Source organism: Neophocaena asiaeorientalis, unplaced genomic scaffold, assembly GCF_003031525.2.
Source record: "Neophocaena asiaeorientalis asiaeorientalis breed wild unplaced genomic scaffold, Neophocaena_asiaeorientalis_V1.1 scaffold275, whole genome shotgun sequence".
NCBI classification, from domain to species: domain Eukaryota; kingdom Metazoa; phylum Chordata; class Mammalia; order Artiodactyla; family Phocoenidae; genus Neophocaena; species Neophocaena asiaeorientalis.
Genome location: NW_020173679.1, coordinates 3,016,257 through 3,040,456, shown reverse-complemented (window position 1 = coordinate 3,040,456; position 24,200 = coordinate 3,016,257). Strand labels below are relative to the sequence as shown.

The following is a 24,200-nucleotide window of genomic DNA, read 5'->3' as shown; positions in this document are numbered from 1 at the left end:
TTTCCCAGGAAACTATCGATCCAGGCTGCCACTGATTCTGGCATCAACACCAAACAGGGTCCTGGTCTGAGGGGGAAGCTCCAGGGCAGAGGAGGGGCTGAGAAGACATGCCAGGGACCTGAGTGGGGAGGGGCTGGGCCACAAACCACAGGTGCTGACTCATGGCCTCCACTGGGCACTGGGCGCTGTGAACGAACCAGCCCTGTGGCTTTCTACAGCCAGAGGGACGAGCTGGCCAGATGATGGCCCAGGGTACAGTGATCCATGTGGCCCCAGAGCAGCCCACCCATGCTGTGTGTGTGCTGGGCACCAAGACTCAGCTGGATGTCTATGGGTGAGCAGGGGACATTCTGGGGTTGGGGGGCAGGTCTGGTGATGCTGGATGAGCAGGTTCTGCTGACACAAGACGTGTGCTTGCCTCAAGCTTCAGGCTCCAGCCTCTGCAGCCACCGGCAGGGGAGAAGCTAGAAAGCTAACACCTGAGTGGCCCTGGGATGTGCGTGGACTCAAGGCAGTGAGTTCATTGCCATGAACAAGTGGGTCTTCCCCAGGGCCTCACCACAAATGCATTATTTTTATTTTTATTTTTTTTTAAAGATGATGTTGGGGGTAGGAGTTTATTAATTAATTAATTTAGTTTTGCTGTGTTGGGTCTTCGTTTCTGTGCGAGGGCTTTCTCCAGTTGTGGCAAGCAGGGGCCACTCGTCATCACTGTGCGCGGGCCTCTCACTATTGCGGCCTCTCTTGTTGCGGAGCACAGGCTCCAGACGCGCAGGCTCAGTAGTTGTGGCTCACAGGCCTAGTTGCTCCGCGGCATGTGAGATCCTCCCAGACCAGGGCTCGAACTCATGTCCCCTGCATTGGCAGGCAGATTCTCAACCACTGCGCCACCAGGGAAGCCCAACACAAATGCATTATTATAGGGCAAACAGGACCATATCCTTTCACCATTGAGGCAATGGGAGCTCAGAGAGGGTCTGTGACTTACCTAAGGTCACACAGCAAGTGTGCCCTGGAAGCAAGGCTGGACCCTGGACTTCATAGCCCAGACCTGGATCCCCCTGCAGTTTGTTGCCCTACACCTCTCAGCCAAGCCTCCCTCCGTGGGTGGGTAATAGCGTGGGTGTGATGAGACAGGCTGTGGCATGGAGAGGCCGAGGAGGAGACCAGGCCCTGCTATTGGCTAGCTGGGCTGCCTTGGGCAACTGAGCCTCAGTTTCCTCATCTGTGAAATGGGGATTATACCCACTTCGTAGGGTGCTTGTAGGGATTAAATGTGAAAAACATAAAAATGTTTGTTAAGTACTTAGCACAGTGCTGGGCCTACCCCTGGTAGTTGTTCATTCGTTCATCCATTAATTCACTCATTCAACAAATACCGATTGAATACCTATTATGTCCAAGCCCTGTGCCAGGCTCTGGTTAAACAAGATGGTCTAGGAACGCTCTTGGTGGGCATGGTTGGGGTCATTGCTGTTGTCAGTAATAGTAGTGGCAGCCCCTGGCTTCCTCCATCTGATCTTCCACAGATGCTCCAGGCTGAGCATCTGTGGTCCTAGAATGGTGCCCACAGGAGTGTCTGGCACATTTCCTTGGAAGTGTCGCTCGCTTCCAGCCCCCAGCCAGCAGTAGGAGAACAGCAGAGACTGAGAGGGTGAGGAGTAGAGGAAGAAGAGGCTGACGGTCATCTGAGGCCACCCGACTCCCAGGAGACAGCCCTTCCATTAGTGAGGTATTGAGCCCTGTATTCAAGCGCCCTTGTGATGTATGGTTTCTCACACAATAATGGCTGATATTCACATCACACTTGGTACACACAACTCATTCAGCCCCCTTATGAGGTAGGCAGTGCTGTAATTCCCATTTTGCAGAAGGGAAAGCTGAGGCTCTGAGAAGTTGAGTAACCCACTGAAGCCACACAGCTAGTTAGTAAGGGAGCCAGGATTGAAACTCAGGCAGCCTGGCTCTGGGACCCTCCTCTCTCCCGCTCCATCCCCGGACCAGCCCTTCCTGTCACTTCTTGCCTGCCCTTCACAGCAGCTCCCTGCCAGCACCCATGTCCTATGCAGCCACCACCCTCACTCGGCCTGAATTCCCTTCCAAAAACACAGATGGGCTTGGCAACACCCCCTCCCCAGCACTGCTTCCTTGACCCCCTCCCAGCACAAGCTTCCGTACCTCTGTTCAAGCTGTGTCCCTGCAGCTGGGCTCAGAGGTCCCAGGGCTTAGAAAGACAAGGTTGTAGAGGAACAGACCACAGGCTATGGGTGCCTTTCCAGAGCTGCTCTGACAAGCTCTGCTTATGATTTTCATTCTGAGTTTGGAAAGTACTTTGTCTGCAATGGGAAATATACTGATTATATTCAAACAAAATTCCGCTGACCTGAGATGAATATTGAAACCTGTCGAGGGCTTTCTGTGATGCTTGCAGCTGGAGTCAGGGAGGGATCTTGACTCCAGCTACCACGTGCCAGGCCCTTCTGTTCCTGGTTTCTAATCCTCACAGAAATTCTGCAAGGTAAACACTATCGGCATGCCCATTTTAGAGAGGAGTAAACTGAGGCCTCAAGAGGTGAAAACACCTACCCAAGGTCACCCAAATTAAAGGTGTCCAAGCCAGGAGATTTGAACCCAGGGCTGTCTGACCCCCAAACTCCCCCTGCTTCCCCAGCACACACTGCCTCCCAGTGCTGTGGGTCTGGCCTCGCTAGGCACTGCTGCCTGGCTGGTAGAGCTTCCAGAGGGCTTGAGAGATCCAGAAGGGGTGGGGGGGTGAGTTCCAGGAGGTGGCAACCACGGAGGACCGTGGGCATTCTGGAGCTGCAATCACTGGGGTACTCCTTTTCCTCTGGCGCCTCCTTCTCAACAGGAAACCACTCAGTGTGACAGTGGGGAGCAGGGCAAGATTGTTAGTGTCTCTGAGCCTCAGTTTACTCATCTGTAAGATGGGGAAATTAACACCCACCCTGCTGAGTTGCAGTGAGGATTAAATTATACAATGCATGCCAAGAGTCTGGCAGAGTGGTCCCCCTTTTCCGTAAGGATTGCATGTGTCGTTGAACGTGAGAGTGTTGCAGACGCTGCTGCCCATCTGGTGGTCGTTGTAAGGAAATGTTAGATGCAGGAGCTGAAGGAATGATGTCATTTGTCTGGGGCTCAAGTTCTTGGTGCTGCCTCTATGGAGGCTATTGGAAGTGACTAGAAGATTCAGCTCTGGGTTATCTTATAATAGCACACACGGGTCCCCCAGCCCCCAACACAGTAAAAACCCTTGTGTGTTTATGAAAGTCCCTTGTTTAGGACCTGAGAGGGTCTGGAAAACATCAAATCCCAGTGGTGCCACTTCCCAGCAGGGCCTCACCTCTCTGAGCCTTGGCTTCCCATCTGGCAGAGAGGATGGGATGGCTGTAGAGCCCCAGCAGGTGGCATCTGTCCACGCCCTTCTCTCGGTTCTGGAGAGGAAGCCATGCCAGGCGGAGCGAGCCGAGGGGAACCGCCCCACAGGCAGGTCCTGCGTCCTGCTTTGTGCCCCACTGTCTCTGTCTCCCCCTTGTTCTTTGAGCCGCTTTCTAGTTCTCCTGTTGTAACAGACACATGGCGTGTCCCTCTCCCATCCCCGTCCTCCTGCCACAGCACCTGGGCGGCTGGGGACGCCTGGCTTTCCACCCCGGCTTTGTGAGCCTGAAGGCAAACAGCTGCGCATGGAGCAGAGAAGGAGCCTCCGGGCTTTGGCAGAGAAACCAGGGTCTTTCTTAAGTTTTGGTTTGGCCAGGGAGGTGTAGGGTCAACTGAGGCAATTGAGCAGAGGGGCACTGGTTCTGCTGTACCATCCCTTGGACGTGAACTGTCCTCCAGCAAGGGCCATGCATTCCTTATTATTACTGTTACCATGATATCCCTTCATTTCTGATATTATTACCTAGCTACTGAAGAGGGCCGAGCACCACACATGGCCCTTCAGTCTGCACAACATCGTAGAAAGCATCATCGTAGTAAACATTATTCCCATTTTACAGAGAAAGAAACTGAGACCAGAGAGGGTCAGTGCCTAGGCCAAGGTCACACAGCCTATCAGAAGTGGCCCAAGCCCATCGCCACTCTCCAGCCCTTTGAGGCTGCCTGCTGTTCCCGGGCTAGCCTGGGAGAGGTTTCCCATGGGCAGCTGAGCCCCTGCGTCCCTGCTAGTCTGCAGGCAAGTGTCTGATCACAAAGACCCCCAGCCGGCTGCAGACACCACATCCACAGGCACGTGCCGTAGCCAGCTGGTGTAGACAGACTGGCCCCTGGGCTATTCGATGTGGTGGCAGGCATAGTTTGTATACTTCGTCCACATTGACCCTGGCTGTCTCCCTGACCCAGACAGTCAGTGCCTCCCAGGGACGACGACCCAGCCATCCTGCTACCCGGCCACTATTGTGCTGGGAGCAGTTGGGGGCAGGTAGGAAAGCCAGCGCCTGCACCAGGGAGCACACAGGGACACCTGATGTTAGAGTTTAGCACAAGTGGAATGGTGTCTTTGTCAAGGACTGATCCTGTATTGGTTATCTATCACCATGTAACAAGTTGTCCCAAAACGTGCTGGCTCAAAACAATAGCGTTTATGATCTCACAGTTTCTGTGGGTCAGGATCCAGTGTGGCTTAGTTGGGCCCTCTGCCCTGGGGGCTCAAAGGCTGCAATCAAGGTGTCAGCGGGGCTAAAGTCACGTTGAGGTTTGACCAGGGCAGCCCTGCGTCCAAGCTCAGTCATGTGGCTCTTGCAGAATTGTGCTCCTCGTGGGCTTGTGGACTGAGGGCCTCAGTTCCCTTCACGTGGCTGGCAGGAAGCCTCTCCCAGTTCCCTGCCATGTGGGCCTCTCCGTAGCTCACAGCATGGCAGCTGGCTTCATCAAGGTGAGTGAAGGTGAGAGAGAGAGAGAGAGAGAGAGAGAGAGAGAGGAGAGAGAAAGAAAAAGAGGTGGGGAAAGAGGTCTTTTGTAACAGCCCATCACTTTTGCCATTTTCCGTCGGTTGAAAGGAAGTCTCTGGGGAGACTTCCTACACTCAAGGGGAGGGAGTCACACAAGGGCATGAACACCAGAGGTGGGGATTATTGGAGACATCTCAGAAGCCTGCCTGCCACGTACTTTTCCCGTATTTCCCTAATTCTCTATAAGGGATACCTACAGCTTTTAATATGGAGACAAAGAACTTTATTACAAAAATAAAAATGAAAAGTGTAATCATAAAATCCATGTCTTGTGACATTATGGAGTGAGGGCTGCCTCTCTAAGTTGTTTCCACTATGGTTTGAATCTGCTCCAATTTATTAGCCCTGTCTGTGAGGATTTCACTGTCTGTGGGTCATTCACTGTCACAGAAAGGGCTGCTCTGAACATCCTTGAAAGTGTCTCCTGGTGTACATGTGCAAAAGATTCTCCAAGAGTGGAATTGCTGGGTTTGGGGTGGGCTAATGTTTGACTTTACAAGATAACAGCAAGTTCTTTTACAAAGTGCTTAACTTGACACTCCCATGAGCGGTGTGTTAAAGTTGCCGTTGAACCATATAGTCTACGATGTTGTTTTTACCAATCAAATAGGTGTAAAACCCTGTCTCAAGGCTTTAATATTTCATTTCCTTACTTATTAGTGAGGTGGAGCTCCTCTTTAGATGTTTATCATCCACTTGGGTTTCAACTTCTGTGAAGGCCTGTTTGTATCTTTTGCCCTGGGCTTTTTTTTTTTTTTTAATTGAGTCGTTTGTCTTTTTCATGTTGAGTAGCCTAAGCTCTTTAAATATTACGGATGCTAAGGCTTTGTAGGTTTTATGCTGTGAATATCTTCTTCTCAGATTATGCTTGCTTTTTCACTGTATAGAGTCTTTTGATGAACAGAAGTTATTTATTTTCATCTAGTTGAATTTATCAATCTTTTCTTTCTTGTTTATGGATTTTGTGTCTTATTTAATTATGGGCATTAAGATGTCTCCAACAACTTTTGAAAGATACAAATGCTCATTCATGATAAAAAGTCTCAGTAAACTAAGCATAGAGGAGATCTTCTTCAACTGGATAAAGAATATCTACAAGGGCTTCCCTGGTGGCACAGTGGTTGAGAGTCCGCCTGCCGATGCAGGGGACACGGGTTCGTGCCCTGGTCCGGGAAGATCCCACATGCCGTGGAGCGGCTGGGCCCGTGAGCCATGGCCGCTGAGCCTGCGCGTCCGGAGCCTGTGTTCCGCAACGGGAGAGGCCACAACAGTGAGAGGCCGTATACTGCAAAAAAAAAAAAAAAAGAGAGAATATCTACAAAAGACTTAAAGCTCACATCACACTTTATGGTGAGAAGCTTGAAGTTTTCCACTAAAGTCAAGAACAAGGCAAATGTGTTCCCTCTCCCCACTGTTTTTCAACACAATATGAAAAGTCCTAGCTAATGGTTAAGACTAGAAAAGGAAACAAAAGTGATACCTACTGAGAAGAAATAAACTTTTTTTGTTCACCTATGACTTGATCATCTATGTAGAAAAACTCAAAGAACTGACAAAAAAACTTCTGGAACTAATAAGCAACTATAGCAATGCTGCAGGACACAGTCAATTGCTTTCCTGTATACCAACAATGAACAAATGGAATTTGAAATTAAAAACACAATGCCATTTACATTTGACCCCTCCCAAATTAAATACTTAGGTATAAATCTAACAAAATATGTATAAAGTCTGTACAAGAAAAACTTCAAAACTCTGATGAAAGATATTAAAGAAGAAGTAAAGAAATGGAGAGCTATTTCATGTTCATGGGTAGGAAAACTCAATATTGTCAGTTCTTCCCAACTTGATCTGTAGATTCAGGGCAATCCCAATCAAAATCCCATCAAGTTATTTTGTGGATATCAACAAACTGATTCTAAAGTTTATATGGAGACACAAAACAAAGAAAACAAAACAAACAAAAAACCCCAGAATAGCCAACAGAATATTGAAGAAGAACAAGTTGGAGGACTGACACTACCTGACTTCAAGACTTACTGTAAAGTAAATCAACTATACCCGAATAAAAATTATTTTTAGAAAAAGACTTAAAGACTTAAAGACTTAAAGCTACAGCAATCAAGACAATGTGGTATTAGCAAAGGAAACAATGGAATAGAATAGAGACCAGAAACGGCCGCGCATAGATATAGCCAACTCGTCTTTAGATGCGGCACAGAGGATTTTTATGGCAGTGAAACTACTTGATATGGTACTATAATGGTGGATATATGTCATTACACATTTGTCCAAATCCACAGAACGTAAAACACCAAGAGGGAACCCTAATGTAGACTGTGGACTTTGGGTGATAATTATGTGTCAATGTAGGGTCATCGATTCTAATGAATGTACCACTCTGGGGAAAGAGGTTGATAATAGGGGAGGCTATACATGAGTTGGGGCAGGAGATATATGGCAAATCTCTGTACCTTCCTCTCAATTTTGCTGTGAACCTAAAACTTCTCTAGAAAATGAGCTATTTTTTAAAAAAAGATGCAAAATTCTGTCTTTCTTAAGTCTTTAGTATATGGTGTGAGGATGGGATCATTTTAATTACTTATTCAATGTATTCATTTTCCATATGGATAAGCAATTGTCCCAGCACCGTTTATTACACACTCTTCACTTTCCCCAGTTATTTGCAAGACCACCTCTGTCATAGATCAAGTAGAATCTCTCTTAAGTTGCATCTGTCATTTTCTTTACCTAAGCCATTACAATGCAATCCATGACTTTACAGTAAGTCGTACGTGGTAGAGCAAGTCCCTCACCTTTTGCTTCTTTTTCTTACAAGGTACTTTGACTATCTTAGCCCCTTGGTTTTCCAAGTAAACCTTGGAATCAACTTGTCAAGTTCAAGTAAAACCCTGGAATTTTTCTGACCATATGAATCTATTTGGAGGGAATTCATACCATGATGATATTAAGCCTTCCTAACCATGTTCATGGTATTTCTTTCTTCTAATTGGGGTCTTCTCTAATGGATTTCAATAAGGTTTGATCATTTTTCTCCATAAAACCTTACACATCTTTTGTTAGGTTTATCCTAGGTATTTTATAGTATTTCTTCCTATTGTAAATTATATGCTAATAGTGTGGTTTTTGTCTAAAAATTAATTTTGTCTGATATTAATATATCCATCCCAACTCTCTTCTGGCTAATATTGGCTTAATGTATCTTTTTTCCTTTTTTTTTTTAAACTTCATCTTTCCTGGATCCTTGTATTTTAGGTTCATCTCTTATAAATAGCATGGAGCTGGATTTTATTTCTTTATCTAGTCCCAAACTCTCTTTTAACTAGTAACATTATTTATATTTATTTTGATCATTTATATATTTGAGTTTGCTTTTACCATTTGCTTTTTAGTTTTTAGTTGTCTATTTTTTTCTATGTTGCCTTTTTCTCTGTAATCACCTTTTTGAATGGAATTATCCATTCTTTTAAAAAATTATTGCATTTTCTCCATGTATAGAAATTTATGAACTCCATTTCTATTCTTTTGGTGAACACTTTACACTTCTAGAATTCAACACTATCTTAATTCTCTCTCCAGTTGAAGACCTCATACCATTTTAACTCTCATTACCTCTCCCAGTTTACATTCTGCTCTTTTTTTTAATCTCACAATGTTGATATTTTTATAAACTTTTTTTTATACAGACAATATTTTTCAGATTTACCAAAATAGTTGCCATGTTATTTGTTCACCATTGTTTCTTGCATCCAGATGATTCTGACATTAGGTATCTTCTTCTTAAAGAATGTCTTTAGAAGTTGCTTTAGTGAAAGTGTGTTGGTTTTAGAATATCAGTTTCTCTTCATCTGAAAATGTTTTTATTAAAATATAATTTTTTATGTACACAATTCTACGCTAATAGTTACTTTTTCAAGATACTTTGAAGATATTATTCAACTCTCTTCTGGATTTCATTACTGCTGTTGTGAAGTCTACTTTCCATCTATTGATAATTATTATTCTTTTATAGGTGACCTGACTTTTCTTCTTTCTGGATACCTTTAAGATCTGTTTGTCTTTGGTATTCTTTTTTTGGCATGTGCGATCCTCCCGGACCGTGGCACGAACCCGTGTCCCCTGCATTGGCAGGTGGACTCTTAACCACTGTGCCACCAGGGAAGCCCCATGTCTTTGGTATTCTTAACCACAGTGAGATGTGTGTGTGTGTGTGTGTGTATGTGTGTGTGTATGCAGAGAAGGGAATTCTTGGCAATTTCCCTTTTCACATCTCAGCAATGCTTTGAAAAGTATATTCTAGGGCTTCCCTGGTGGCGCAGTGGTTGAGAATCTGCCTGCTGATTCCAACACAGCCAAAAATAAATAAATAAATAAATAAATAAATAAATATATTCTAACCATGATCCAGTTGTTTTGTAAGGGAAGGTCCTTCAGAGTACTGTCTGTACTGTTCGTGAGATTCTTCATATGTGCACAGCGCTGTGTGTGCGTGTGTGTGTAATATAAACCTCGGGTACGCACATCACTCTATACATACATCTGTGTGTGCGTGTGTTTTCCTAGTTCAAGTGTAACCTCTCCAGGTCAGGGGATTTTCTTTCTGTTTCTCACTCCCTCCTGACAACCTACCAGTACGTACTCCCACGGTCAGGGTCAGTCTGGCTGCCTTCTGGTGTCCACACTGGTGGGGAAAGGAAGAACAGTGGGGAGAGCAGTAGTGGGCCAGGCACTGCCTCACCGTGTCCCCCTGTCCTCCCCATCTGTCTCTTCCACAGCTCTGCCCCCAAGGACTGCACATCCTTTAGCATCAATGCTTCCCCAGGAGTGGTCGTAGATGTTGCCCACCGCCCTCCAGCCAAGAAGAATCTCACAGGTTCCTCCAAGTGGCCCCTGGACCCTGGGCTGGAGGTGAGCCTGAAGATGAGAGCTGCCAGCGATAGCACAGGTGACCGGAAGGTGAGTGTGGCAGCCGTGGGCTGGGATGTGTAGGAGGAGGTCAGCAGGTCATAACAGGTCAGCCACTCAATTGACCCAGAGCCCCACCCCTCTGCAGGCTCTGGGGAGAATCAGTTCTTTGTCTCTCCCAGCTTCTGGTGGCAGCTGGTATTCCTAGACTTGTGGCCACATCGCTCCAATCTCTGCCTCCGTGGTCCATTACCTCCTCCTCAACCTGTCAAATCTCCCTCTGCCTCACTCTTATAAGGACACTTGTCATTGGATTTAAGGCCTATCTGGACAATACAGGATGATCTCATTTCAAGATCCTTGATTACATCTGCAAAGATCTTTTTTTCCAAATAGGGTCACATTCACAGGATCCAGGGATTAGGTCATGGATGTATCTTTTGGGGAATCACCATTCAACCCACTGTAGCCGCATTGACTATAGATGGACTCAACAGGACCCCCCAGGATTCCCACAGGGATCTGGGACAACAACCTCTTGTTCCCAGCAGGACAGGCCAAGCGGGATACCTCCTGGGGCAGAGTTGTTGCCTGCTCTAAGAATACAGACCTTGGGCATCAAAGCCGGTCAGCAAGGGTGCAATCAGAGAAAGCTTCCTGGGAGAAGTGGCAAGCTGATGGATGGTATCAATGACCTGCTTAAGAGAGGAAAAGAGAAGCGAGAGCTCCACACAGGGGATGTGGCCTGTGTGCACACTCTGGATAAGAGAGGGTGAGATGTGTGTTGGGGAAGCTGAGGAAGAGCTGTATGGAAAGAAAGGAAGGTAGAAGGGAAGGTGAGGGAGAGAGGGAGCCACTATTAGAGGGTTTGGCATCAGAGACCTCATTCTCTTAGGACAACAGGAAGCCAATGACAACCTTTCATCCAGGAGTAACAAGACCACATATGTATGTTAGAAAGACCCACTGGCTGCAGTGTAGTGAGTCAATTAGATCTAGGCAGCAGACTGGGGGCAGGGCAACCAGTCAGGAGGCTGATGCTGTGGTCCAGATGCAAGGTGACAGTGGCTGTGACACTTCCCTGGATTCCCACTATCTGCAGTACAGGTCGAGACACCTCAGTGCGACCCTCAGGAGCTCCCCTTCTTCTGGTGGCAGCTCTTTGGTTTTGCTTTGGGGAACTCCCCTCCGTCATCTTGCTTAGAAGTGTGGTTCCTGACACTCGGCCCTCCTCTGGCCAGGCTGGGCCAATCAGATGGATTCTTCCTGGATTTTTAACCTTGGGCAGCGGGAGTTGGTGTTGCCACTCTCCCTCCAATGCCTCTTCCACCACATCCCCATCTGCTGAATTCCTGACACCATACAGGTAGAGGAAGCCGCTGCCTCCCTGGTCTCCCAAAGGACCCTCTTCTGTACACCATAGTCACCTGAGCGTTTTGTTCCCCTTTTGCTCCCACCAGCTGGGGTGTTCCTAACAGGCTGGGAGCCTGAGCCTTGTCTCCTCAGCACCCTGCTCTGAGCTGGCTCATAGCAGGCCAGTTAGTGTTTGTTGAATGACTAAGGGAAATCGTTAGTGGTTGGCTTCTGTCCTATAGGTTCAGATTTCATACTATGGACCCGAGACCACTCCAGTTGAAGTCCTGCTCTACATCACCGGGGTCGGTAAGTGACGCCAGGGACCTTGGAGCACCACCCCTCTCCCTCCACACACACACCCATGCAAGGCATCTCTCCAGGAGAAACTACACCCTGAAGCTTACTTTAGACTGAGCAGAGAAAAGGATAATTTCTAGCCAGTCATGCATCTGGTAGTTCATAAGTATTCCTTCCCCAGTCAGTGAACCCCGAATAGAGCTGGGGAGAGAGGGCATTTGCAGGAAGCTTCAATTACGTCTCAATATTTTCTCAGCTTAGGAAGTGTTATGTGGATTTTCAACATACGAGTCTCTATACCTTTTTGAAACCTCAAATATTTATGAGAAAAAGTAGATGATGAGACTGTTTTTTTTTGTGTGTGTGGTATGCGGGACTCTCACTGTCGTGGCCTCTCCCGTTGCGGAGCACAGGCTCCGGACGTGCAGGCTCAGCGGCCATGGCTCACGGGCCCAGCCGCTCCGCGGCATGTGGGATCTTCCCGGACCGGGGCACAAACCCGTGTCCCCTGCATCGGCAGGCGGACTCTCAACCACTGCGCCACCAGGGAAGCCCATTGAGACTGTTTTACGCAATAATATAGACCAGTGTTCCCCAAATTCCATTATTTACGTCCCATCTTCACCATTTTTGCCACATCAGTGATCTGCTTGTACTCATATTTATTTAGTATTCTTCTTTAAATAAAGTATATTTTTAACTTGACCTCATCTTGGACAATAGTATAATATAATTATTACTATTTAAACATACATTAAATATATGAACGGCATGTGAAAGCTCCAGGTTTCTTTTCATTAATGAATTTCATTCATTTATCTCATTAATACACATTTTCATAATAATTATTATTGTTATTTTTATTATTATATAGCACTTACCCTATGCCAGGCAGGGTGCCAAGACTTTACATTTAAACCTTACAACAATCCAATGAAATTGGCACTATTATTACCACATTTTACAGATGAAGAAACTGAGGTACAAGAGGTAAAGGGACTTGCCCAAGATTACACAGCTGGTTAGCAAAGGAGCCAGGAAGTTCTGGCCACCAAGCGCTATGCTCTGTGGCCCAACATCAATACATGGCTATGGATATGTTTAAAATGTCATCTAGGTCAATTTCATTCTGTGAGCTCATGGGGTCGCTACACAATGTCATTGGAATGACCGTATAGTCATGCGCTCTGATGAGAGGGGAAGGATTCAGAAGCGAACATATGCTTTCTCAGCCATGCCATTTGGACAGAGCAGGGTATGTTTGGGGCTGTGGTTTGTCCCCAGTGCAGTCACGGTACACAGAACGAAGAGCCAGGTGGGGTTGGAATAACCACTGTGTCCCCTACCCCAAAGTCACTGGGGCTGGAGTTGGGGCCAGAGGCCTTTGAGAGCCTGGCAAGGTGTCCTTGCAGGGGCTTCGTACCATACATCCATTGGGGTGACCGGGAACTCTTTCTGAGACCCTTGGGGATGGCCAGACATGCAGGGTCTGGTTGGCATCACAGCTGTGGCAGGTCCTCCATGAGAGGAGAATGTGTGTGGTTAGAAGCCCCGGCTCTGCTGTCAGAATTGCAACCAGACTTCTTCTTGGGAGACATGGGGGTGTCTTAGAACCTGTGTCTCCTCTGAACCAGTGAGAAAGAAGCCTTTGTGCAGATAGGTCTCCTGGGGAAAGGATTGTCCATCTGGGACCAGACTGAGTGCTCCCACCTTGCACCCTCACTATCCCTCTCCTCTTACTCCCCGGGATTTCAGAAATCTCCTTGAGCGCGGACTTCACTCGCACTGGCAAAATGAAGTCCACCGGAGGCAGGAAGGACCAGGTATGGCTCGACCTTGTCCGGCACCCCAAATGCTCCCGTAACTCCACCGGCTTCTCCTAGCGCGCCCCCTGGTGGTGATGAGGTGAACAGCGGTCTGTCTCATGTATCCATGTTAATAGTAAACGAAACAAATTTAAGAACAGGAAAAAAAAGAACATTAAAATCACGAATACCATTACCGTTTTGGTTTACATAGGTCCCATCTATTCTACAAAACTAGATTTTCATAATTGTGGGTTCAGAGAATGTGTTGTCCCACAAACTGGAAACTAGACTCACCCAGTTCATGCACAGCAGAGAGAAAATTTGCAGGCAGGTCTCAACTCTGGCTCAAAAATTCCCTATACTATGGGGAATTCCATGGCGGTCCAATGGTTAGGACTCCACACTTTCACTGCAGGGGGCACGGGTTCGATTCCTGGTCAGGGAAATACGATCCTGCAAGCGCAAAGCTCAGCCAAAAAAAAAAAAAAAATCCCTTATACTAGACTTTAGCTACTGGTGGGAGAGGTTCACATGAGGTGAATAATAAAGAAAAGAGGCAGGGGATAGAGGAGGGAAGGAGCCAGGTTGGGGGAGGGAATGTATGTTGCAGAAATATAGGGTGATGTCGTACACAGGTGATGAATCGTCTTAACTGGGGTCCATGGATAAACCTCAGGGTGTCCCTGAAACCCCAAAGCTGCCTGCACATTTTTGTGCTGGTGGGCACTGTATTTTATTTATTTATTTATTTATTATTTTGGCCACACTGCGTGGCTTGCCGGATAGTATTTCCCCAACCAGGGATCGAACCCGTGCCCCCTGCAGTGAAAGCACCGAGTCCTAACTGGACCGCCAGGGAATTCTCCATATGCTGGTGTGCATGTTAAGATGATATGACCTGTCAAAAATTAACATCCCTTTGTGGGGTCAGTCAAAAGTCGGGGGAAGAATTACAGCTCTGGGAGTGGAATTCATCCTTGGGTGCCTCCCAAAACACAGTCATTCCCCGGGGGAGAATGCTCTCCTACAAACAGAAGATGTCATCACTATTAGATTCCTGCTGGGAGGGGCTGCTCAATTTGCTTTCATCTTTGGGCAGACAGTAACCAACTGCTAAGAATAGTGCCCACACTTTGGTGAAGGAGTAATTAAGAGTTCTCAGAAGAGGAGCTATTTAGATTTGAGTCTAGACACAAATATTTAGTGCAGTTTGGTTTGTTAATCCAACAGTTTTTAAAAGCTGTTGAAATCAATTTTACTGTCTTGGGCTCCTTTTTTTAAGTGGATGAGTGGAATTTGTTTATGACTTTTGGGGCAGGCAAAAATCCACTCTTGGGACCAAAAAATTACCTGATGTGGGAACAAAATGTGTAAATCACAAAAGGCTATCGAGGTGTTAGGGCAAGGTGGCTGGGCTTTCCCAGGATTTGGAGGGGCATACACAGGTTCCTAAGTGTGCCCCATCTCTGCTGGGTGTCCACAGAGGACCTGGGCCTGGGGCCCTCATGGGCAGGGTGCCATCCTGCTAGTGAACTGTGACAGAGGCAATCCCAAATCTTCCACTGCGGACTGCAAGGATGACCAGCTTGACAGCAAAGGTAAAGACCCCCCAAGAACCAATGGGAATAGAGCATTGCCTTTTTGTGAAGCCTTTTGTCCTGAGCCTTGTAACAACCCTCAGAAACCAGGGTTATTGGAAGCATGTTCTTTTTAGCATGCCTGCTATGTAGGTGAAGGAATGGACAGGGGTCCTGAAAGGGCAAGTAACCTGCCCAAGGTCACACAGCAGCCAGGGAAGAGCTGGGAGCAACGCTCAGTCTCCCAATGCCTCCTCCAGGGCCCAATTTCCATCCCCAGCCCGTTAACCAACCCAAACTTCTGCTCTTGGGTCAAACCTGGGGCCCAAAATAATTCAAAATGAAAGCCTGACTAGAGCCCCCAAATTCATGCCAGAGCAGCCCTGAGCCCCTGCCATAGGCTGGGCACTGCTCGGACCAGTTCAGAATTCTTAACTCATTTGATCCTTCAGCTCAAGTTTCAGAAGTATGTATGGTCCTCACCCCCACTTTACAGATAGAAAAACTGAGGTATGGGGAAGTTAAGCAATTTGCTCTGGGTCACACAGCTAGTAAGTCACAGGCTCAGGATTTGAACCCAGGCATCCCAACACCAGGGTAGGTTTAGGGGCACAAGTTGGGCGCAGGGTCCCTGCTGGCACACCTCTGAGGCATGGCCAGGGTGGAAGACCTGCACTGGAGGAGGGCGCTGAGGGGGGCAGGATCATTTGGCCAGGGCAGCAGCTGCCGCCTTCCTGGGGAGTTGCTAGAATGGCCTAGAAATGGATGCATTTTAAAGTTGCATGGAGTTGGCCTGGCCTGATGCCAGGGAGCAGCCTCTACACGGTGCCTGGCACACAGTAATAATCAAACAGCCCGGGCGCTATAATATGCGCTTTACACATATGACTGCACCCTTCCCTCCGTGTGCGCTCTGCGCTTAGCCCCGTGTATTTACGAGGAAGCAGAGGGACGGAGAGCTGAAATACCTCCCCAAGCCCACAGAGATCCAGGGTTCAAACCCCGCCCACTCCAGTGCCCTTGACCACGTGACTCTTGTCCAGCCTCTGATTCTCGTCCATCTTCAATCTCCCCAAGCCTTTGCCAGCCACTATTCAGGTTGGCTCACTTCCCACGCAGGCCCCGGGGAGAAACCTTTCCACTCATTCACCCCACAAATAATTATTGAGCACGTGCCTTGTGCTAGGCATTGTTCTAGATGCTTCTCGGAGCTGGGAACAGAGCAACAAACAAGATAAATGTGATTTCTGCTTTGGCCAGCTTACATCCTAAGTTCATCCTAGTGGGAGAGGACCAAAACCTTGCATTCCTTTAATTCTAAAATGAAAAATATTGTTTAAATACTGGAAAGAGCATAAGGAAAATAAAGCAGGTGACGTGATGAAGGGTGGTCTTGGGTTGGGGGGGCGTAGTCTCAGGGGCCTGCGTCTCAGGCCATGCCCTTCTCATTCCAGATCTGAAGGACATGTCCTTGGTGACCCTGAGCATGAAGACCCCCAGGGACTTCAGCAAGCACCAGCTGGTGCTCCATGTGGCCAAGTCTGAGATGGATAAAGTCAGGAGTTTCGAGCCAATGGTGAGTCGCCCTTGGCCGTCACCTTGGTGTTCCCTTCCCACCCCAGCCAATGGGATTCAGCCCCTTCACACACACTTCAGTGAATAATTCCTGAACACCTACCCTGTGCCAGGTTCTAAGAACTGAGGATGCCGCAGTAAGCACGGTGGACATCTCTGCCCACTGCCTTGTAGAAAGGGCACAGACAAAATGCAGCAAACGAGATGATGAGCTGGATGAGCGCTGAGAAGGAAATGACCTCCCTCCCAAGGACTGTGGTAGCTGTTCTTTGTGTGTCTGTCTCTGTCACACACACACACACACACACACACACACACAGGACTGTTGTTTACAGAGGTTTCTGAATCCAAGCTGACTGCACATAATAACTGTAATATGTAATAATTTGTTCTCCAACAACCTGGTGATCAGAGACATCAGTAACTTCTCAGCGGCTTGCGAGCACCTGCCACTGAGTGCTGGGCTCGGTTCTAGGCACAGGGCACGGAGCAAAGAACAAAACAAAGTCTCTGCCCTCATGTCACTTTCATCTCAGCGGGTTGAGAGCAATGATATGTAAAATCATTAAGTAAAGTGTCTAGTGCCTCAGACGGCATTAAATGCTACACAGAGGGATGCAACAGTGAAGAGGAAGAGAACGAGGGGTGTGGGGAAGGGGGGCCGAGGAAGGCTTCCCCCAGAAGGTGTCATTGAGCAGACAGAGGTGTGGGAACACCCAGGGGAAGGACACTCCTGGCAGAGGGAACAACAGGTGCAAAGGCCCTGAGGTGGGATGTGCCCATGGGCTTGAGGAATGTAGGGAGGCTGGCTCCGCTGGAGTGCATAATGCAATATGAGGGTGGGGAAGAAAGGCCAGAGGGGAAGGGGCTGGGTCAGGGAGGCAGGAAATGACTGTGGCTAGTCTGTGGGAAGTGGGGGGCCATCTGAGGGCTGTGCAGAGGCACAACTTGATCTGACTTCCATTCAAACCTCAGCGATTAGACTGACATTGGTTTGGCCACAAACCAACTCCTTGCCTCTATGGAGGTATCACCTCCTCCAGGAAGCCTTCCCTGACCTTCCAGAACTTACTACTATCTGTAATTTTGACTGTCTTTGCTCCTCCCTACTTACCCAGGAGATTATGCACTCCCTGGGGACCAGGACAGTGTCTGTCACCCTGGTCTTTCCAGGTGTCAGCTGAGAGCAGGTGATAGGGAGTGAATGGATGGATGAATGAATGAACGAACTATAATGTATATTGGACTTTCTGCAAAGTTGTGAATGACTCAGGCACCCTCATCACTCCATTCCTGGACCTCCATTGGGAGGGCGAGGGCAGGGCCTTTAGTCCCTTCCTCCTAAGGGGAGGTTCCTGCCAGATCCAGCTGTGAGGGGTCCTTAGGGGTGAGATGCCACGGCCTTGGGAAGGCATCACACACCAAGAAGACAAGGTCTCAGAAGTAGGGACGCAGACCTGAGCCTCCCCTGCTCTCTCCCAGCAGACAAACAGCCCTCCAGGTACGGCATGATCCTGGGGCCACAGCATCCCTCTCACCTGCTGGAGCTCCAGGGTGGCCAGCACAGCACAGACTTCTATGTGGAGGGCCTGGCTTTCCCAGACGCCAGCTTCCCAGGGCTCATTTCCCTCAATGTCTCCCTGCTGGACACGTCCAACCCGGTAGGCCAAGAAGGAGGATCTGGGCTTCCAGGCACTGGCCCAGCTGTGGAGGGGGCTCCAAACAGCCACTGGGAAGCAGTAGGTGTTGGGCCCTGGCTGCTGTGACAGTTCCTCCCCTGTCCCTCCCCCTGCAGGAGCTCCCCCAAGGCCCTGGTTTTCTAAGACAGCGTGGTCTTCCATGTGGCCCCCTGGATCATGACCCCCAACACTCAGTCCCCGAGGAGGTGTATGTGTGCAGGTGAGGGGCCCTGGAGGGCTGAGGGCGGGGCACAGACACACCCCCAGGGAGAGCCCATCATGCACTTGCTGTATAAATGGGGAAAAGTGGTATCTGTGCTATGACTTGCTGAGGGCTGAGGCTTGTTAAGAACCATAAAAAGGTCGGGAAAATCATTATTGGTGGTGTTTTCGTGTCACTATCCCACCCTGAGGCAGCCCAAGGGCTCCTTTAGCTCCTGGGGGCCTCTAGAGTTTGCCAGACCTGGAAGATGAGAACCCTGAGTCCCTGGGTGAGGCCTCCAGGGCTCCTCAGAGGGCAGCCTGTAAGCCTTCTGCACCGGAAACCCCTGGGCACTCATTTAAAATGCACGTTCCGGGCCAACCTCTGAACTGCTGGGTCTCGAGACTCTGGGGACGGGATGGGGCCCAGCTGTGTTTTCACAAGTTGCCAGGGGAGGCTCGGCATCCCTCCCACAGTCTGAGAGCCCCTGCTAACCATGTGGGGTCACAGGGGGACCTTCCCCTCTCCCCTTCCCATTGCTTTGGGGCAGAAGGGGTGAGAATGTAACCCCGTGGTCGGGACGCAGGCTGGAAGCCAGCAAGGCCTGGGCTCGAATCCAGGTGGCGTGACCTTGAGCTCTGACCTCCTCATTCTGTCTCCTCCTCTGTGGAAGGCTGATCGCTAGCTCCCCTCCTGGGTTGTTACCAGAGTTCAGTGAGCTATGCTTGCTAAGAGCAGAGAGGCAGGGTGAGCTGCGGTCTCTGTCCAGGCTCCAGGTGCCTTGGAGCACCCACCGTGCCCCTCCCCTCCTCCATCCAGCCCTGAGGTCCTGCTCCATCCCTAGAGACACCCCAGGGGGTCCAGCTTGCCCCCTCGGAGGCCAGCCAAGGCCACTGGCTGCTGAATCAAGGGCACTAAGGAGGTTGTTTTTTCTGTTCTTTCTAGGTTATTTGAAAATGAGGATTTCCTGAAGTCAGTGGCTGCTCTGGCCAAGAAAGCCAGGTGCAGGCTGATGGTCTGTGCCAAGGAAGAGAGCATGAATGACCGGTGGATGCAGGTGCGTGGCCCAGGCACACAGGAGGCGCATCCCTGAGGGTCAAGGGACACGGGGACCTGGGCTCCTAGGGCTCGGCCGAGCACCTGGCTGGTCACCTTTCCTCAGACAGGCAGGGAGTTAGGAGCCTCTGAGGGTCCTCACAGACGGAGGGCTCAGGCAAGTGACTCCACTGACATCTACTGTGGCCACGTCATGCCCGCTGTGGTCACCAAGATGACCACCTTCCTGCTTGAAAACTCTCAGGCAACTTCAGGAAATTGAGGAAATGCTGCAAAGCTCAGGGAGCTGGAGCTCAACCATTCCCCCTAGCAGCCTCCCTCCAAGCCAGCCTTCCCGGGCTCGGCCACCAGGCCAGGCCACACCCCTGCTCCAGCACTTTCCATGGCTCCCATCTCCTCCTTCTCAGCTTGCCTCTCAATCTGGCTGTCCCACACCAGCCACATTGGATCACCATTCCGTCTCTGTGCCAGGCTCCCCCTCCACCCCGTTGTGCCATAAGCCCCCTGAGGGCAGAGAGGGAGTCTCATTCAGCTCAGCACCGAGAACCTGGCATTGGGTGGTGCCAGTGGGCAGTTGGCGGGCTGACTGAGCCTCCGTGCCTCTCCTTCCATGCTGCCCGCCCTGCTCCCAACCCATCCCATAGCCCTGTTCCTTCTCTCCAGCCGCCCTCCCCATTCCTACCCCCACGTCCAAATCAGTCCCGTCATATCCCAGCTCGAATCTCCTCCGTAAATGTCCTCAATCCTTCCAGGGGGAATTCATTCTTCTTTCTTCTAAACCTCCAAATAATACCCTCTCTCCCTTTCTCATCCTTCCATCTGTGTTAAATCAGGTTGAACCAGAAGAAGTGTCTGATATGCCACCATTTTTTACCTCCAAGAATGGCAATTTCGGATGGAGCCACCACACAGGTGGCCGGGGAACTTTTGTGATGTGATGAGATCTGGCTCTTCCCTTCCCAAAGCCCTTTCTGGCCATGAGCTCACTTTGTCCTCAGGAAAACCCTGCCGAGGACATAAGTCCTCTCCATAGATGTTCTTGGGACTTCCCTGGCGGTCCAGTGGATTAGACTTCATGCTTCCACTGCAGGGGGCGTGGATTCCATCCCTGGTCGGAGAGCTAAGATCCCACATACTGTGCAGTGCAGCCAAAAAAAAAAAAAGACGTCTTGCTGGAAGGCGAGGGTAGGGCCAGGACCAGAACCTTCCCCAATGTCCAGCTGGAGGCTCTGTCTTTTGGGTGGGAGGCTGGTCTTTGGGGGGCTCCCTCTGGGACATGGGGGTGTTCAGGATCAGAGTGGTCACTTCCTCCGTGTGACTTTATCAGCCAAGGTCTCTACGTGTGTTTGGGGGATGGGGCGAGGGTGACATATTAGTGAGTCATGCTTGACTGACCTGGCAGTTTCGGGCAAACTCAGCAAAGAATAATAATGATAATAGTAATAATAATGGCTACAGTTATTGAGCATGCGTTCTGTGGCAGTCACAGGGCTAGATTCTTACATGAGCTGACTCATTTAATCTAACAACCTCTAAGGTAGATGCTATCACTAGACCCATTTTTTTTTTTTTTTTTTTGCGGTACACGGGCCTCTCACTGTTGTGGCCTCTCCCGTTGCGGAGCACAGGCTCCGGACGCGCAGGCTCAGCGGCCATGGCTCACGGGCCCAGCCGCTCCACGGCATGTGGGATCTTCCCGGACCGGGGCATGAACCTGTGTCCCCTGCCTCGGCAGGCGGACTCTCAACCACTGTGCCACCAGGGAAGCCCTAGACCCATTTTATAGATGAAGAAACTGAGGCTCAGAGAAGTGAAGCAGCTTTCCTGAAGTCACACAAAAAGAGAGTGAAGCTAGAATTCGAACTGGGCCATGAGCACCCTGCTCCCTGCTTTCCCAGTAAGACCCCAGGCCTGCGATCTGAGCCTGGACAGCCCCCTAACCTCAGGCACCAGGGAAAACAAAGGAAAGAGTGCGGGGTGCAAGGTTTGCTGTGGTGAATGGCTTTCCAAGGAGCACCCTGTGCCCCAAGGGGAAAGGAAGCAGCCCTGCCCACACAGGAGGCTTTGAAAAGAAACTTGAGTTTAACTCGCTTGTTCTCCTGTGCTGAGTGGTGACAATGAGGGGATTTAGTTGGGGTCACTGGTGTCTCTCTGCCACAGAATCAGGTTAATCCTGTTTCAGGAGCAACAGGATGAATTTGCCTGTTGTGCTGAGACTTTGGCCCTTCTCGCTGATTTTAGTCCTATTGTGTTCCGTGGCCATGTCTCCAAGAGTGACGAAGGCTAGGCTCTCTGACGTCACAAGCCAGCTGCCAGGCAGACAGACAGACACCGCAGCACAGGTGTCCTCACCCAACCCACAGACAGCCTCGGAAGAGGGGGGCTGCGACGGTCTCTTAGCCACTCTCATCTGGGGTATTCAAATCACTCAGGAAAAGAATTGGGATCAAAGTCAAACTCCTCGAAAAGGGAACCCTCTTGCACTGTTGGTGGGAATGTAAATTGATGCAGCCACTATAGAAAACAGTATGGAGGTTCCTTAAAAAACTACAACTAGAACTACCATACGACCCAGCAATCCCACTGCTGGGCATATACCCTGAGAAAACCATAATTCAAAAAGAGTCAGGTACCACAATGTTCATTGCAGCTCTATTTATAATAGCCAGGACATGGAAGCAACTTAAGTGTCCATCGACAGATGAATGGATAAAGCAGATGTGGCACATATATACAATGGAATGTTACTCAGCCGTAAAGAGAAACGAAATTGAGTTATCTGTAGTGAGGTGGATGGACCTAGAGTCTGTCATACAGAGTGAAGTAAGTCAGAAAGAGAAAAACAAATACCGTATGCTAACACATATATATGGAATCTAAAAAAAAAAAAAAGTTTCTGAAGAACCTAGGGGCAGGACAGGAATAAAGATGCACACATAGAGAATGGACTTGAGGATATGGGGAGGGGGAAGGGTAAGCTGGGACGAAGTGAGAGAGTGGCATGGACATATATACACTACCAAATGTAAAATAGATAGCTAGTGGGAAGCAGCCGCATAGCACAGGGAGATCAGCTCGGTGCTTTGTGACCACCTAGAGGGGTGGGATAGGGAGGGTGGGAAGGAGGGAGATGCAAGAGGGAGGAGATATGGGGATATATGTATATGTATAGCTGATTCACTTTGTTATAAAGCAGAAACTAACACACCATTGTAAAGCAATTACACTCCAATAAAGATGTTAAAAAAAAGTCAAACTCCTCACCAGGCAACGGCCCCATCTGCTTCTCCAACCCCGTCATGGGCCACTTTTCCTGTCCCTCACCTGGCTCCAGCCCCACTGGCCTCCTTCCTGTTCTTCAAATGTACCCAACTTGTGCTTGCCCCAGGGCCTTTTCATATGCTGTTCCCGCTTCCCGGTTAGCTTCCCGGTTCACATGTCTGGCTGCTTCTCCACCTTCAGGTCTCAGCTTCAATGCCCTCCTTAGTGAGGCCATCCTGGTACTGAAGGACACATCCACGCCCCTGGCATTCTCCACTGTAGCACTGCTGGTTCCTTCTGTTATAAATCACCAGACTGTTTACTTTCCATCCTCTGTCTCCCTGCTAGACTGGAAGCACCACAAGGGCACGCCTGGGCCGTAGTGCCCATCACTGTACACCAGGCACTTAGCATGTAGCTTACACGTGGTGGGTGTTCTCCCACAAGACAACATCAGTACATTTTAAACCGGTCAGTGGAACACCAGTAGCACTTGCCATAAGTAGAAGTATTGAACCTTGAAGTTAAACAGAATGAAAACAAGAGTGCTATTAAATCCAGCTCCACACAAATGACTGCAAAAACTCCGAACCAGGTTTCACCCTCCGCTTGTTAAGACGGGAGGTTAGCGGGTGTTAAGGATGGATTTGCATCAGCCACTCTGGGACCTTCATCTTTGATGAACCAGAAAGACTGGAGGAGAACTTGGACACATTCTAAGCCTGTGCTGGAATCTGTAGCGAGTAGCACATGTGAGCATCTCCTGCACATCTTGCTCTGGGTTGGGGGGCCCTTTTCCAGACCATGGATACCCCTTCATTCGCCTGCAGAAATCCAAGCCTGCAGCCTAGGTAGCTTTCTTCTCATGGCGACAGCCAGGGCAGTGACTTGGATGAATTTGCTATTCATTCATCAAATGTTATTTGAGCACATACTCTGTGCCCAGCCCTGTTCTAGGTACTTGGAATCTATTGGTGAGCAATGCCAAGGCCCCTGCCCTCATGGAGCTGACATTCTAGCCCAGAGAGATTGACAAGGAACAATATGTTTAATGAATAAAGACATTACATTATATGTTGGGAGGTGAAATCAAGTACTACAGAAAAAGAAAGAGCAGAATCAAGGGGCTCACAGGTGCCAGAGTGGTGGGGGGACTGGATTGCAATTTTAAATAAAATGGTCAGGGGAGGCCTCTTTGAGAAGCTGACACTGGAGCAAAAACAGGAAAGAGGTGAAGAAGTTGACTCTGTAGATATCTTGGTGAAGAGTGTTCTGGGCAGTGGAACGGCCAGTGCAAAGGCCCTGAGGCAGGGCACGCCTGGCATGTTCACAGAATAGCGAGGAGGCCTGAAGGGGTGGAGCTGAGTGAGCAAGAGGCAAAGTGGTAGGAGAGGCAGAGAGGTGACGGGGATGAGGTGTAGTGGGGAGATGGATCCTGTGAGCTTCTTGGCCATCGTAAAGCCATTTGTTTAGAATCTGAGAAACTGGGGAATCAT

General features: G+C 49.2%; 1 protein-coding gene across 1 annotated transcript in view; it reads left to right on the top strand.

Annotated features, from left to right (window-relative positions):
- The first annotated feature begins 242 nt into the window (after positions 1-242).
- The window catches only part of LOC112402756 (protein-arginine deiminase type-4-like), a 57,750-nt gene continuing 33,792 nt past the window's right edge, over positions 243-24,200 (top strand). Inside the window, 10 exon segments of the mRNA XM_024749889.1 lie at positions 243-334; positions 9,764-9,944; positions 11,489-11,555; positions 13,302-13,369; positions 14,838-14,952; positions 16,386-16,511; positions 17,992-18,157; positions 18,302-18,378; positions 18,381-18,405; positions 19,333-19,444. Coding sequence (XP_024605657.1) covers positions 243-334; positions 9,764-9,944; positions 11,489-11,555; positions 13,302-13,369; positions 14,838-14,952; positions 16,386-16,511; positions 17,992-18,157; positions 18,302-18,378; positions 18,381-18,405; positions 19,333-19,444 — 1,029 coding nt within the window.